Here is a 17,741-nt window from a genome sequence, read left to right on the forward strand (position 1 = left end):
GCTCTGATAGACTCAGGGTCCGAAGCGACCTTCATCACGGAACGACTGTTCAACCTCGTCAAACCACCCTTCAAGACGATTCAAGCCCAAATTTCCGGCCTTAATCAGACCATTTCCGCGCAGTCTACAAAATTGTGCCATTTCTCCATTCGGTCGCCGTCTAGACCCGGGCTACAATTAGAGACTGCGGCCTACGTTCTGCCGCAGTTGGCAGGAAATCTGCCATCATACCCGATTCCGCGAGATCGTCTCAAGGGGCTGCCCGACATTCCCCTGGCGGACCCCAACTTCTTTGAGAGCTCCCAAGTCGATGTACTAATAGGAGCTGACATTCTTCCGTCCATTCTCCTCGGTAATGCCAAGGCTAACATATGCGGGTCGCTTCTCGGTCAGGAGACCATTTTTGGATGGGTGTTGACAGGCCCATTATCTCCAGCCAATCCCCGCAGCGTGTCCGTTTTTTCCACACGAGTGGCCCCCAGCCTCGGTGACTCACTGGATCAGCTCCTCACCAAATTCTGGGAGGTGGAAGATGTGCCCACACCGATAAGTTCGGAATCGGATTCCGTTTGCGAGCACAATTTTGTCCAGACGACGAAAAGAGACGAGTATGGCAAGTACGTTGTGACGCTCCCCTTACGCGACCCCGGGCAGAAGGGTTCCGAGCTAGCGGCTTCACGGTCCTTTGCCCTTGCTCAGTTTCTGCGTAATGAGCAGCGCCTGAAGAGTGACCCGCCCCTTAAGGCCCGCTATGACTCGGTAATTCAGGAGTACATCGACTTAGGCCACATGACCGAGGTCTCTCCCACGAGCAATTTTGCTACCTACTATCTTCCACATCATGCAGTCTTCAAGCCCGAAAGCACGACCACCAAGGTGCGAGTGGTCTTCAATGCTTCGAGCCCGTCCGCAAACGGGACCAGTCTGAACGACATTCTTTACGCGGGCCCGGTCTTACAATCCGACCTGACGATTCAAATCCTAAAGTGGCGGTACTTTAGGTTTGTCTTCAACGCCGACATCGAGAAGATGTATCGGCAAATTTGGGTAGACCCCAAGCATACTCCGCTCCAACGTATTTTGTTTCGCAATCCCGATGGGGATATCCGCGACTACGAGTTGAAAACGGTCACCTTCGGTGTCAATTGTGCCCCGTTCCTGGCGATCCGTGTGCTGCGACAGCTCGCTGACGACGAAGAGTCGAAGTATCCGCAGGCAAGCCAAATTATCCGGCAGTTTATGTACGTTGATGACGTTCTCGCGGGGGCAGACTCCAAAACTGAAGCCCAAGCTTCGATTCGGGAGCTGAAAGGGGCCCTAGAGTCAGCAGGGTTCCCACTTAGGAAATGGACGTCGAATAACAAGACAATCCTGGCCGACATTCCGATCGATCACCGTCTCCGTGCTGACTTTCTCGACATCGATGCAGAGAGCACGGCCAAGACACTCGGCGTGCGGTGGAAAGCGACGACTGATGAATTCTTTTTTGTCCCGCCAGAATTGACTTCCGGCTCGGTTTTCACGAAGCGCCAAGTCCTCTCCCAAATTGCCAAATTGTTCGATCCAGCAGGTTGGCTCGCTCCTTTCACTGTTCGGGCAAAAATGTTCATGCAAGACATTTGGCTTCTGGATCTAGGGTGGGATGACGCCCTCCCTCAAGATTTCTGTCAGCGATGGGTTGACTTCCTAAAGAATTACCCGGTGCTCGATCAGATTCGTGTTCCTCGATGGGTCGCGTTCCGACCACACCTAAAGGTCGAACACCACGGGTTCTGCGACGCTTCACAGAAGGCGTACGGCGCCCTATATACTATATACTGCCCTATACTGTTGGACCGACTCGATTATTGTCCTCGCGTGGCTGCATAAGCCAGCGTGCCAGTGGACAACGTTCGTGGCCAACCGGGTGACCAAGATCACCCAGTTCACCGACGTGCAAAAATGGGCACATGTCCGCTCCGAGCATAACCCTGCGGATCTCGCTAGCCGGGGCGTAGCTCTCCAAGATCTTGCAGATAACCAGTTGTGGTGGCACGGTCCTGACTGGCTGCAGAGGCCTCGCAGCGACTGGCCCACTTAAGGCTATGATGCCCCCGTGACTGAACTCGAGAAGCGAGCAGTCAAGGTCCATGTCGCGAAAGTACCCCCCGAAGATCTCCTTGAGCGTTTTTCTACACTCGACAAGGCATTACGAGTCCTTGCCTATGTTAATCGCTTCATCCAGCGCGCGCGGAAGATTCGACCCTCGTTTGAAGAGCACCTGACCGCTAATGAGGTTACGTCGGCTGAACGTCTTCTAGTTTCCGTCACTCAGCGCAGACACTTCGTCTCTGAGATGGGCTGCTTAAGCGAAAAGCGTCCGATATCGGCATCCAGTCCGATTCAGAATCTGAACCCCTTCGTGGATTCGCAAGGCCTTATGAGAGCCTGCGGCCGGGTCACGTCTTCTGAGCTTCTCCAATATGACGAACGGCACCCTATTATCCTTCCGTACGACTGTCAGCTGTCTCGACTCCTGGTTCATTTTACACATCGCATCACGCTGCACGGTGGCAGTCAGCTGATGATCCGTCTGATCCGGGCCAAGTTCTGGATTCCGAGGGTGAGGAATTTGGTCAAGTCCGGTGTCCATTCTTGTAAGGTATGTGTCATCCACAAGAAGAAGTTGCAGACGCAACTCATGGGAGAGCTACCCAAGGAACGGACGTCCTTCTCGCGCCCGTTCACGCACACCGGTGTGGATTATGCCGGTCCCTTCGAGATAAAAAACTATACGGGGAGGGCCTGTCTCATCACAAAGGGTTATGTGTTGGTGTTTGTGTGTTTCTCCACTAAGGCCATCCATTTAGAGCCTACGTCGGACCTTACGACCGAGAAATTTCTGGCGGCTTTCGCACGGTTCGTGTCCCGGAGAGGATGCTCCCGTCAAGTGCAGTCCGACAACGGGAAGACCATTGTGGGAGCAGCTGCTCTACTATCCCGCGATTTTCTCCAGAGCCTAAAGGGGGCTGTGACCGGTGCCTATAGTCACCAGCAGCTTCTCTGGCATTTCATTCCTCCGGGAGCTCCCCACATGGGGGGCCTTTGGGAAGCAGGGGTCAAGAGCTTCAAGACCTTGTTCTACAAGTCCGCCGCCACGCGAAAATACACCTTTGAGGAGCTGGCTACTCTCCTGGCGAAGATCGAGGCGTGCCTGAATTCGCGGCCACTCGCGCCAATGTCCGAAGACCCTGCTGACCTGCTAGCTCTTACACCCGGGCACTTTCTTGTGGGAGCACCACTTCTCGCCACGGTCGAGCCCGAGATAAAGGAGGACACCAATTCCATCATCAATCGTTGGCAACACCTCAAGGCGCTTCAGCAGCAATTTCAGCTCCGGTGGAAGGAGGAGTATCTCAAGGAGCTCCATAAGAGAAACAAGTGGCGAGTCCCTACGAGGGACCTCCGCGTTGGGGATATGGTCGTCGTCAAGGAAGACAACCTTCCGTCCAATGAGTGGCGTTTAGGCAGGGTTGACGCGGTGTATCCCGGCTCTGATGGCCATGTCCGCGTGATCGACATCCGCACCGCGCGAGGGCTTGTAAAGCGGCCCGTTGTTAAGGTCGTGCTTCTTCCGTTGGACGCGTCCGCCTACCCACAGTAATCAACATTTCTTCCGCTCCAATGTTCCTGTCCATTGTGCTGTCCCGTAGCTCTGCCCGTAGTTCCGAACCTTCATTTACACCGATTCTGATCATGTTATTTGTTCCTTTATCATATTTCCGTCAGCCATAGCCAACACGATGTCGCCACGTCCACGCAACACCCACGCATCGCTGGAGAGCAGATGTACTCGTGGTATTCAATCCTACCGTTGCCGAGTCTGCAATGGAATTCACGCCTTAAAGAAGTGTCGGCGCTTCCTACGCCTTAGCGCCGAGAAGCGGCTCCGAGCGGTTCTTGTGAACCGGTATTGCTCGAGCTGCCTGGCCCACGAGCACTCCGACGGATCCTGTCGTCGTGGTGACGGTTGTAAGACGTGTGGACAGGATCACCACACGCTGCTGCATCTCGTGGAGAAGCCGCGGGCTCGGCGCAAGGCACGCCGAGAGGAGCACCGGTCACGGAGCGCGGGAGTCAGGACACAGAGTGTCTCGTCTGGCGCCCGGCCGTCATCCGCCAACTCCCGGCGCGGTTCGGGTGCTCCTCGGCCTGGGTCCGCCACTTTCCGGCAACCCCAACCCGATCCACGGCCACCGACGTCCTGGCACTCGTCGTTACATCCTCGGCCTTCTTCCGCCACTCCTCGGTTGCCAACCACCGCTCATCCGCCCGCGTCATCCGCACCTAGGCAAAGTTCCGCCTCTCGTCGAGGGCCCCCGCTGGACGCGGTCGCTGCGCCTACCCTCTCATCGCTGCTGCAACGGAACAGCGTCAACGTGCTGCCGACTGCACTAGTGCGGATTGACACCGGGACCCGGAGCTTCGATACGGGGGCCCTTATCGACCCATGCACGCCCTCGAGCTGCATCGACGCCTCGCTCGCAGCGTGTTTCCGGCTGCCCACTACCAGCGTGGGGGACGAACAGGTGTGTTCCGCCACCGTGGGGTCAACGACCGATGATAGCGTTCGGCTGGAGGTCATGTTCAAGATCGAGCCTCACGTGCGAGTTCGTACGCCGTCTCGGGAGCTGAGCGAGGCGGTGCGTGCCCACTTCCGAGGCGTGACCCTGGCGGATGAGCGATTCCATCTGCCAGCGACAATCTCCGTCGTCCTGGGCGCAGATATGTACCCACGGATTATTCAACCGGGCTTCGTGAAGATCCAGGACGGACTGCCAGTGGCCCAGAGCACCGTGTTTGGATGGGTCGTGTCCGGAGCCTGCCACCAGCCGTAACACCGAGGGAGATATTGCAACCCGAGCGATTGCAAGGGGGGCGGAATGTTTAGGTGAGGGGCCATGAGCCACTCACCTGAAGAGCGCATCCGCGCTGAAGAGCGCACCCGCGCTAAAGAGCGCACCCGCGCTAAAGAGCGCACCCGCGCTAAAGAGCGCACCCGCGCTAAAGAGCGCGTGCACACTCGCCCCTCTGTGCCCTCTCTTCTCGCTCGTTGGCTGTCGGCGATCTTTTTTTTTCACTAGTTTTTAAGATCAATCTCATGTAAGCAGCCCAATAAAGCTGACCGCGTTATACCTACAAAAAGACGCCCCCGATTTTCAATTCAACACTTCTAATTTTTCTGGAATCTTTTTGCGGAACCACGCCCCCTACACAATATCTTTGTTAAATCAGTCAGTAACCACATTCTTTTATGATTTGACACTCGAGGGAAGCGGATGATTATGAATCGTAAATTATTTTAATTCCTAGTAATTTAGTTCTTGTCAACTGTTAGCTCTTGCTAGTAAAGGTTATGCTGCCGAGTTATGTCTGTTAACACTAACAAGATCGAATTGGGCGAAACAGCGTTTATTCACGGGGATCAACAGCGATCAACACGGGCAATTAAGCTGCGGCGGTTCTAAAAATTTCGAAAATCCGCAACATTTATTATGCCTGGGCAAATTGGTCAAAGCCACCTTCGGATCCAAAATTTATATGCCCTTACCAGGGCCGTAGCTAGAGCCTCGGGGGCCAGGGGCAACAAGTAAATTTGGGGCCCCCTATACGGAAGTCTTTTGTCAAATTTTAAAGTACGCTTAGGGTTGTCTATGTGTGAAACGTTTGAATTTGCCGCGCGTATAGTGGTCGCGAACACTGTTCGATACCTCGATTGACGCGAATCAGCTGCTCAATTGAGGTGCTATTGACAAACAATAGGATAGGACAATTGCATAATTATTCTGCTTACAATTATATAATTATTAACTTGCGCGATGAAACGTATTTATCCCAGCGGAGCGAAAAAAAGAGGGGCAAAATTAAAGAAAGAGAATGAAGCAAAAAAGATTTCCGGGAAATTCGTTAAGTGGTTATCATCCATGCCTGCATCGTCTCTTGATACGGGAACTGTTCAAGGTATATGAATTGAAATAATCAATCAATTTATCCTATAATTCATCCCAAAATAATCCCGTTGGAATAAAGAAATAATTAAAATATTTCATAAATTATGAATGATCCAGGCAGACAATATAAAATTAATTCTTTATACGGAATTCTTATCCATTGGCCACAGAACCACAACCACTGCCAGAATCATCCCAAAATGAAAAAGATTGCGAGGTTCCTTCGTTCGATGCGAGTAGCGCGAGCGCTATAACAAAAACAGATTCACTTCCTCCTATCAGTGCAAACACAGGGAACACTTTTCCTGACGTCATTACGGACCCAATCATCAAACACGCTATTATTTCGTCTGGCCCAAAACAACCTCCGGGTCCTTTCCCAAAAGATGAAAAACAGGACGGACGCCTTTTCTCGAAAAATTTTTACGAGCGTTGTTTACGAGCAATGGCAAAAACACGGTACATTGGATGAGGTTCTTGAAGAGGATTTGAAGAAAAATCATAATTTTTGGCGCAAGATACTCGAAAGAGTTTTAGATGTCACCTTAATGCTTGCCACGTGCAATTTAGCTTTTCGAGGACAAAGTCACAAATTCTCAGATAGTAATAAGGGAAATTTCTTGTCTGTAATAGAATTATTAGCAAAATACGACCCTGTCTTGAAAAATCTATTGGAGATGCCTGATCAATCCGTAACATACTTGAGCCCTTGTATTTAAAATGAACTCATTGCTCTTCTTGCTAAACAAGTTAATGATTCCATTGTTTCTGAGTTGCAAGAAGCTCTTTTTTTCTCGGTGATTATGGACACAAGTCAATATAGTAGCAAGATAGATCAATTGAGCGAAGTTTTTCGTTATGTTAAAATTGTGTCTGATGAGAGAGGAAAACCGTCCAAATTAGAAATTTTTGAAACTTTTACATCTTTCACTGAAGTAAGAGATCAATCTGCTGACGGCCTTTCAAACCTCATCATATCATCGATTAAGAAAAAAGGATTGAATATTCAGAAATTGCTTGGACAAGGCTACGACGGCGCAGCCGTTATGAGTGGACGTTTAGGAGGCGTTCAAAAAAAAATCACTAAAGTAGCACCTCATGCTTTGTTCGTTTATTGCGCCGCTCACAATTTGAATCTTGTGTTAAAAGATGCTGTTCGCGAAAATTCAGAAATCGCTCGTTTCTATGATATTGTACAAGATATTTACAATTTTTTCGGCAACAGTATTGTACGATGGCAATTTGCAAACACCTACAGAAGAAAAAAATGTCTCCAAAACAACCACAAAAACATTGAATCCCACACGTTTTTCAGGAACTCATGACTCGATTTACGCGCTGAAGAAAAGATTGCCTGATATTAAGAACAATTTGTCACGTATTGTTTTGAATAGTAAAACTTCTAGCGAAAGAAACGAAGCGTTGGGACTTCAAAAACGTGTTAAATCACTGGATTTTGTTTGTTGCTTGGTTATTTTGTGCAAAGTTTTGGAAAAAATTAATATTGTATCAAAAGCTCTTCAAACAGAAACGACAGATTTGATGAAAGCACATGAGTTAATGGAAAATCCACACATTGAAGGTTCTTCTATGCGGCAATCATTCGAAAAATTTTTAAAGGAAGCATGCGATTTATGTTCAAAACTTGGCATCCCTTTACAGTTTCCAGAAAAAAAAGTGCGCAGAAAACGGAAAAAACATTTTGATGAACTATGTGTAGACGAAAAACTTTCGAATTCCAAGGAAAACTTCGCAGTGTTTGGATAAAAAACTGTTTTTTATCCTTTGGTGGACATAATTTGTTTCCAATTGAAGTAGCGATTTGAAGGTATGAAATCTGTTCTGGATGTCTACAAAATTGTTCAACCAAAATTCATAATTAATGCCACTGACAAGGAAATTTCGTTAGAAGCCGAAAAATTCATGAAAAATTTCCGTGATCACATTTCTTCCACATTTCCATCGCAATTACTCTCGTTGCGTTCAGCGTTCAGAAAAAAAATCGGTCTGATTGATAGTGTGAAACAACTAGCTGAAATGATCATTATTGAAAACAGTTCCTTAACGTCAAGTTACTCTGATGTATGCACTGCTTGTATGATGTTTCTGACACTTCCTGTCACAGTTGCAACGGCGGAAAGATATTTTTCGAAATTGAAATTGATTAAAAATTATTTGAGAAGCTCTATGGGGCAAGAGATTGAAAATGAGCGAGCAAGAAAGATGGATTTCAGCCAAGCCATCGACGAATTTGCGGCTTGCAAAGGGAGAAAGCGGCGTTTTTAATGGTATTTACCAAATGAGATATGTTGAACTAAAGCGAAAACCTGTTTTGTATATTATCTAGTAAAACTGTAAAAAATGTAGAATTTTTTTATTTTGTTAGACTATTGTAATCCCGGCAGGGCCCCTTCCCTTCGGGGGCCCTGGGGCACCGCCCCACCTGCCCCATGCTAGCTACGGCCCTGGCCCTTACAGTTGAGATCATATTTATAAATCATCGCCGATATCGAATATATGTGAATGGCCAATCCTTAGGAGAATTTTATTAAAAACCAATTTCTTATAATAAATTTAAAAAAAAATCTGAAATTTCTTTCTTTAAAAGTACTAGCTATATGACATAACATAGTCCACTGCTCTTTATGAAATTTAGTAAACAGAATCATTTGCCAAAAATGGACTTTGTACACAGGTTCTACCTTTTATTTTAAAAAACACCAAAATTCCGATAGTTCAGTTATATGGAAGCTAAAGGATATAGTCGGCCGATCCCGGCCGTTTCGTTTTATATACTGCTTTAAAACAAGTTCGTGTAGAAACAGTCAGACCGAGGCATATGTGTCATACTTTATAGGCTCTGAGATGTGTTCTTCACGGTTTTGCACACTTTTGACCAAAAATATAAGGTATACATATGTACATAGGTTGTGCAATTGGTAAAACGTTGACAGGAGCGAGATTCTAATTTCCTCGGAAGCCCCCCGAAGGGCTTATTTGTGTTTGTTTTGAAATATATAAATCTAAACTATCTAAATGTATCAGCGTGTCACACAAAACACTAGTGATTTAATGAAATGTCAAGCTCCAACTCACTAAAAACATTTTTCCCTGACACACAATTCCGAGTGGTTTAGCCTAGACAAACTGCCAGGATGCACAATCAAATTTCTTTCTTTGGCTTGTTATTAATTTGTAATATTTAATGGTGTATTTAACACAAAAATATTTTTAAAAAAATTTTAAATTAAAAAAAAAATTTTTAAAATTTATATCCCATTCTATGCAAAATTAAATTTATAATAAAGAGATAAAAATAAATTTGGGCTTTATTCAATAAATTTTATTTTTAAATATGTACTCCGAATTCCGAAAAAAACGTCGCATCACCGTAAATCAAAATCAGTTTTATAATTTTAAGATTATTGTCCTATTGTATAAAAGGCAAGTGATTTCACTAGTGTTTTGCAAAAATCTTAATTTTACCAATGAAGTTCAGGGAATGTGTTACACAGCCACACAAAAAAAAAAAGTGTCCGGGTTGGGAGATCAGAGTACCCTATCCCCATGTATTTTGGACCGCTGAACACGAATCTGAAGTCCGTTTTGGTCCTGCACGTGTACGTTTCTTCCTAACCTCAAAAAAAGTTTTACATTTTTGGAGGTATGCGACTTTATTTTTAATTTATTGGATTTTCATGAAACTGGGTACCCAGGGGTTTTTGTGGTCGCTGATTACGAATTTGAAGTCAGATTTTCAAAATTCAATATGGCGGATCCAATATGGCGGACGAATTTTTGAACAATTTTTGGATTTTCATGAAACTGGGTACTTAGGGGTTTTTGGGGTCGCTGATTACGAATCTAAAGTCAGATTTTCCAAATTTAATATGGCGGATTCAATATGGCGGACGAACTTAATCGAACTTTGATACGACTTTCGATACGATTTGTATCGAACTTAATCGACATGAATGATTTTAGCAAAAACAAGCAAGATAGTCGGTGTTATTTCAAACTCAAAAAAGCATGTGTGGCACCGTAAAGTAAAATTAAAGCGAAAATTGAGTGAAAATGTTTTGTGTAGCATCTCTGTATATAAAAAAATATGCTTTCAATTAAGCCAATAAATATATATTTGCATATACTTACTCGGTTAAATGGAAAATAACCAAATCTAGCATCTCAAAATTAATATGTGGTAACTTGTGGACTAGCTTGTGAACTTCATTAATGCGTTGGTTCTGGGTTTCTATTTCTGTAATATAAATAGGGTTTTAATTATGTTTTAATAAAATGGAGAGTGATTTGGTACCAACTTGCTGATTCAATGAAGTCATTGTGATAACGGTACGTCATTAACGGCTCACTTAAATTTCGAAGATACATTTTAAGAGCACTCGCTATAGTGTTGCTTTCTATTAAATCGCTGTATTTCTCATCCGTAAATATATCTTCCGTTTCACTTATATTTAATCCCATTGTTAAAAGTTTGCTGATTTTTGTTCCGACACCACTTTTTCGGTAAATGCCTTCATCTTCCAGACCCCGACTTTCTAATACTTCAATGCAACGACGAACAAATATAAATCCAGATTCGTTAAGTTGATATGAGTCTGTTGATTTTATTTTACCTGAAACCATATTTATCTTTGAAAAGAAAAAAAATTTTAAGAATATAAGTCTTTTTTTTTTTTTGGTTTGTAAAAAAAATCGTAAAAAAATTTGAATAGCTTGGGATTCCAGCAGTGCACGAGACCTTGCAATATTAAGATTTAGCAGTATTAATTTAAAAAGAGGTATAATAATTACATTGTTTTTGGGCGTACTTTTTTTTACATGTTTCTACCGAATCTCAGTTTCAAACCTATTGACTTCATAGCTATCGACTTTATCGATAAGTAATTGATTGGAAATGTCATACTCTGGTGTTTTTGAAGTTGCAAGGAATGGACTTTCTATGGATACTATTTAAATTTAAATAATTTATATTTTAGTGACTAATTCAAAATGTTGAGAGTATTGGTTTTGATTGTAATCTTGTGAGTACTGAAAAGCGTAATTCCATCTGGATCAAAAACGAAACACAAGTCCAAACACAAGTTTTTATATGGTTAATTGGACCGACTGACATGTCAAACATACACGCGGTGAAGTCCCGGTGCATGACAAGTGGTAAATACGATAAATCTTTGTGATTTGTGATTTTACTTCTTCAGAAGCAAAATTGAAGTCTACCGAATTGAGGACTCCTCCTCCTTCGCAGAGGTCGATCACACCTAAAAGTGGTGTACCTCGGACTACTTTTTTGGTTTACCACTTATGACGAGAAACTTTGGAGCTACAGATCTTTTGCTTTAGCCAAGTTACTTTAAATCAGGGGTTCCCAAGCTCAGCATACGACAGAGCAAACTTCAATGCCAATGCTAAAAAAAGTCCCAAACTTCTATCGTCATAAATACAAAAGTTCGTATTTTTACCAAATACCATTTCCGATCGTGCAGTTATATAGTAGCTATAAGATATAGTCAACCGATATAATCGGACTGACAAAAAATCTGTACGAAATTCCAACCTTTTATTTTCAAAAACAGGAAAGTTGCGTCAATTCCGATTGTTCAGTTATAGGATATAGTTGGCCGATCTTTATGAAATTTGGTGGATCGTATAATTTCAAATCAATTATTTCAAAAATAGCATTCGTACATAATCCGTACATAATACAAAACAACTCTTTAACTCTAAAAACACCAGAGTTATAGCATTTCCGATCAATCAGTTATATGGCAGCTATAGGATACAGCCGATCCCGGCGGTTCGGACTTATATACTGCGTGCAAAGGAAAGAAGGGTGTGTGCAAAGTTTCAAGTCGATAGCTTTAATACTGGGAAACTAGTTTGCGTAGAAACTGACAGACGGACATGCTTATATCAACTCAGGAGGTGATCCTGATCAAGAATATATACTTTAGATGTCTCCTTCACTGCTTTGCACACTTTTGGACAAAATTATAATACCCTCTGCAAGGGTATTAAAATGCGAAGCTTCTTACCTACAAAAAAAAAAAGTTCTGCGAAGAAGAAATTTATCGCTTCAGGTCGACCATTTTGGCAGAAACAAAAACAAGAATGAATTTTTTTTTCAGGGAAAAGTTTTTGGCACTCAAAGAACAAAATGCATTTGGATTAGCACGATTGAGGACAATAAGGAAACATGAAAAATTGGGAGCAACACACTTATATGAAGTTTTATTTCCCATATGAAAGAGCAATACCAACAACAAAGGAGCACCGAGAGCAATGGAACTGGGCACCCCTGCTTTAAATACTAAAAATTAAAAGGGCAAGAAAGACCCACCAGAATGCAGTTTTAGGAATTTTCTAGTATTCTGGTCATAGCTCACAAATAACTGTTAACCTATTTTTTCCTTATGTTCAGTTTATGAGAAAAACCGAAAAAAATTTGACAATCACTCCCTCTCAGAGCAAGAGACTTCCTTTCTTTTGACTTTCGTTTTCGGTTGAGTGTTTTACGTTGAGACATTTGTGGAATGCTCGCCTACTGAACATCACTCACTGAGAGATATGATTGACGTTCGCACAGAGACCTTTGAATGAAAAAATATTTTTTTTTTATCATTTATTTTCTATTATATTTATTTAAAGTTCAGCCTACCGTTTTTATTATTTATTCTGAATATCCAAACGTAACACAGGCAAATGAAAACAAGACTTTTTGAATCGCCTCATAAAGTCAAACGGTCCTGGAAAGAACAGAGCAATTGGGAACAGAAAATATTGCTCGTCATTTGAGCGAGAGCAAAATTTTTATACGATTAAAGCAAACGGTTGCTTTCAGACTTTTTGATCAAAAACTTATCAAGCAAAACTTTTTTTGAGACCCCAGCAATCGGTCGCCGTCCAAATCGCCGTTATTTGCGAGCTATGATTCTGGTGGGTTATAGTTAGTGACGAAATTAATTCTTTGAAGTTTTGGAAGAAGAAGAGGTGGATGGTTGGTCAGTGCCAACCTTCTAACATGTGAGAGTTGTACCGTGAAGAAAAAAAAATGACAAGCCAAGGGAAATTACCTGGGTTGTCAATTTTTTTTCTTCACGGTACATGTCTGATTCTCTTGAACGAAAATGTTTTCTAGGTAAACTGGCCAAAAACTCGGTGAACAAATCATAGCGAACATCAGTACGGTGCGCCAAGTATATTTTTATACCCTTGCAGAGGGTATTATAATTTTGTCCAAAAGTGTGCAACGCAGTGAAGGAGACATCTCCGACCCTATAAAGTATATATATTCTTGATCAGGATCACCTCCTGAGTTGATATGAGCATGTCCGTCTGTCCGTCTGTCCGTCTGTCTGTCCGTTTCTACGCGAACTAGTCTCTCAGTTTTGAAGCTATCGTCTTGAAACTTTGCACACACCCTTCTTTCCTTTGCACGCAGTATATAAGTCGGAACGGCTGGGATCGGCCGACTATATCCTATAGCTGCCATATAATTGATTGATCGGAAATGGTATAACTTTGGTGTTTTTAGAGTTAGAGAGTTCAAATTTGACACGAAAACTGTTTTTGGCAAACCATTACGACATGCCAAATATAAGAATATGATAATATAACCCAATTTATTATAATATAAAATATAAAAATGTCGCAAACTTCTATCTTCAAAAACACAAAAGTTGGGTCATTTCCGATCGTTCAGTTATATGGCAGCTATAGTATATAGTCGGCCGATCCTTATAAAATTTTGCATGTCGTAATGTTTTGCCAAAAAATACAGACAGACGGACAGACAGACGGACAGACGGACATGCTCATATCAACTCAGGAGGTGATCCTGATGAAGAATATATATACTTTATAGGGTCGGAGATGTCTCCTTCACTGCGTTGCACACTTTTGGACAAAATTATAATACCCTCTGCAAGGGTATAAAAATAGTCGCAACACAGAAAAGGGGGAAAAAGGAGAGCAAAGCTACGCTTGGATTAAAATTAAAATATCTGTTGATTCATCTCCAAATATAACAGCACAAACGAAACGAGACGGATTTTTTTAATTAAGTGAAATGAATCTTTAAATTAATAATAATACGTCTGTTTAACCTTGCATCAGCAGCAGATTCTCCATAGCTCTTATAATAATTCAAATTATATGTCAGTTATGAATTCTTTTATATTTCATTATAACTGCAGCGGTTTTCGGTCGATAACGCATCTAACGCATTGATAACGGTCGGTTTCGCATTTCATGCCGCTGCGGTCTTGAATTCAAGCTTTGCGCATGTGCAAATGGAGGTCTGAGCGGCACGATGAGCTTAGGAGATGTGCCGACTCCTGGTGCTTGGCGGCTAATGCATTTTTATTAAGAAGATGCAGACCATGGACGAAAGAGAGATAGGGATCTTATGCACGCATATGAGAAGTACGCTCGGACAAGACAAGGCCGGGTGTCTCCCACAAACTTAAGGGGGGACATTTGAGTAACATTTAAAAAAAAACAAAAAATTGTTTTTCGATTAAAAAATTCTTTAGGGTCTTAAAAATAACATAACCTAAGATAGAGTCCGGCAAAAGTATCTAAGTGACAAAATTTTCCATTGTGCCGAGACACAATGACCATTTTGTGACGTTTTTTTTTGTGAAAATTTTAACTATTTATCAATCATCCGCCATTTTGTAAAAAATCAACATATCGCAAAAATTTAACGTGTTTCGATAGCTGTTGATGTACATCAAACATTAGGGACGTTAGCTGTCCGGCCATGAACCCCCTTCAAAAAAAAGGCCTACGAAGAAATGCTGCACAGCCGCCATTTTGTTTTCAATTTATTTGGAATTTTGTACTTCGCATTTATTATTATAAAACCCAATTTACAAATTTTCGATAGGCTTTTTCATTTGACCAAAAAAAATTCTAGAAAATCCGTTTTTTTCGCCCTGTTACTCAGATGTCCCCCTCTTACTCAAAAATAGGAAGGTTGAGGAATAGGTTGAGGAAGCATTTTGATCTTGCTAACTACACTTTAGCAAGCTTTTACAATTATTTTCTATATTATTAACAATATTATTAACAATAATATTTTTTTTTCATGAGAAAACGCTTAAAAGATGAAGGTTATGTTAAGGCGGCGATGCGATAGGCCAGTAACTGACTACCCTATCCACTTGAGCCGTTGGGGCTGCTTGTGATGCCGCACGGGCAAGGAATCCTGCGAGGGAAAAATTGATTATATTATGATATTCTCATAAGGATCGGTCAACTATATCCGATATTATACCCTTGCAGAGGGTATTATAATTTTGTCCAAAAGTGTGCAACGCAGTCAAGGAGACATCTCCGACCCTATAAAGTATATATATTCTTGATCAGGATCACCTCCTGAGTTGATATGACCATGTCCGTCTGTCCGTCTGTCTGTCCGTTTCTACGCGAACTAGTCTCTCAGTTTTGAAGCTATCGTCTTGAACCTTTGCACACACCCTTCTTTCCTTTGCACGCAGTATATAAGTCGGAACGGCCCGGATCGGCCGACTCTATCCTATAGCTGCCATATAACTGATTGATCGGAAATGGTATAACTTTGGTGTTTTTAGAGTTAGAGAGTTCACATTTGACAGAGCTATTTTTGGCAAAATATTACGACATGCCAAATTTTATAAGGATCGGCCGACTATATCCTATAGCTGCCATTTAACTGAACGATCGGAAATGACCCAACTTTCGTGTTTTTGAAGATAAAAAACTGAAATTTAGTACAGATTCTATTTTTGGTCAGTTGGTCCAACCTACCAATCGACGATCGGCTGACTATATCTTATAGCTGCCATATAACTGAACGATCGGAAATGGGTTTTGGTAGAAATACCAACTTTGGTACTTTTGAAGATAGAAGTTTGGGACTTTTTTTTATATTTTATATTATAATAAATTGGGTTATATTATCATATTCTCATAAGGATCGGCCAACTATATCCGATGTTCGCGATATATATCCGGTTTTAACTGCAAGGGTATATCAACTTCGGCTCTGCCCGAAGTTAGCTTTCCTTTCTTGTTTTTATTTATTTTCAGCACTTAATTGATTTATTTTTCTTATCTTTTAGTTATATTTATTTCTCAAGCTTAACCATAGTTCAAATAGTAATATCTTAATGGATGTATGTAATAGCTTAAAGATATCTTTAATAAAATATAAGGAAAATTCCACAAATTAAGCATTTAAGCATTTTCGATGGTGAGATGGTCAGGGCCGGACGAGAAGGATCTGGATATGACAAGCAAAAGTAAGAACAGAGCAGACAGGAATAGAGTCCGGGATGTTAGTCCGAGAGATGGAGCAAATGAGATAAGGGAATGTCATAAAGAAGCAAGAGACGAGTAAGACTAGCAAGAGACCTGTGAGACGGAAACTACGAAGCTGAGAGAGATCAGCTATAAATGGGGAGGCGGGAAGAAGGGAGAAGCATCGGGAAATGACCAGCATGTTAGATTATTCATGTTTTGGCATCAACTAATCTAGCCTTCTTGATGTGGACTAGGAAATTGAAGTGAAGTAGGAAGGGAATTGGACTATTGGGATCAGCAATAATAAAATTCCCAGTGTAAGGACGACGTTCCACTAAATGAAGTGTCAAGCGAATGGTGGCGTATGCTTTTTCAGTGTCTTTCATTGTAAAGAGTGAAAACGTTTGGAGTTTTTTATATTCCTGTACCAGATTAAATGCAATTTTGAATGCCTTATTCAATTTTTTAAACGTGGATTTGGAATGCCTGACTAAGAATAAATGCTAAATTGTAAAATTGATAAGAGGCAAATTTAAGCGATATGAGCAAACAGAGCCGAAGGATAATTCTTATCCCCAGTGGGTTTGTTTCGCTCCAAATGCTTGTATTTGATGTTAGCTTGGTGCCGGAAAACATAATAATTTTGGAGAAATAGAGGAAAAACATAATGCGACAGAAAAAAATCTTGTGGCAGCCTGACGAAAATGGTACTGTAGTGATAGTATCTAAAAAGCTCCCAAAATAGGTCTTAATGGACAAATTGCTTCATTGTTTTGAAGCAGAACCTGAGAAGATTCATCAGGACATTTTCAGTTTTCGTTATACAAATTTCAAATTTGTTAAAGCCTGTAGAGATTGTTTTATTCGGAGCTTTCAATTAACTGTGGAACGATTTTTTTATGCTGTCAGTATAGGAAAACATTTTCAAAAACATTTTATTTCTCTTTGACCGGAACATTTTTTTTTTATTAAAAACTGTTTCGGTCCGACAGATGCTATTAAAAGAATACAAAAATTGGTCACTTTTAATAACATTCTCCCTCCAAAGTGTCTTTCAATGACAACTTGATTATAAGTGTTTCACAAAAGCGTTACTTTATATTATGACTTTTTAATAAAATAAATACACAAAATATATTTTTGGCTTAGATAGATGCACTTCTACCTTTGGGACGGGTAATTTAAAATTCGGAATATTGTGCCATTATAAAACGCAATACTTATTTACATTCACCCTCTGTTTTAATAGACACTTTTAATAAAAAGACCGAATGAAAGTGTCTTTGACAGATTGAAAACAAAAGAAAAGTAATTTGCTCTGAGTAGAACACTTTTAGAGCAAAATCACTTAAGGATGCAGTCTCATGTGTGAGGTTGAAAAAATCTATTTTTTTTACTGTTTATTAGAATTTACTGTTAAAGTTTCAAATAAAAATATCAAATAAT

At 41.8% G+C, this 17,741-nt stretch overlaps 1 protein-coding gene across 4 annotated transcripts in view; it reads right to left on the reverse strand.

Annotated features, from left to right (window-relative positions):
• Graf (GTPase regulator associated with FAK) overlaps positions 1-17,741 on the reverse strand; it is a 379,470-nt gene that overhangs the window by 48,319 nt on the left and 313,410 nt on the right. For all 4 annotated transcript variants that reach the window (XM_043211294.2, XM_070276585.1, XM_043211293.2 and 1 more), the window contains 2 exons: positions 10,310-10,640; positions 10,143-10,248 (listed from right to left, as the gene is read on the reverse strand). In XM_043211294.2, coding sequence (XP_043067229.1) covers positions 10,143-10,248; positions 10,310-10,640 — 437 coding nt within the window. The remainder of the gene's footprint in view (positions 1-10,142; positions 10,249-10,309; positions 10,641-17,741) is intronic.

Source organism: Drosophila bipectinata, chromosome XR, assembly GCF_030179905.1.
Source record: "Drosophila bipectinata strain 14024-0381.07 chromosome XR, DbipHiC1v2, whole genome shotgun sequence".
Lineage (NCBI taxonomy): Eukaryota > Metazoa > Arthropoda > Insecta > Diptera > Drosophilidae > Drosophila > Drosophila bipectinata.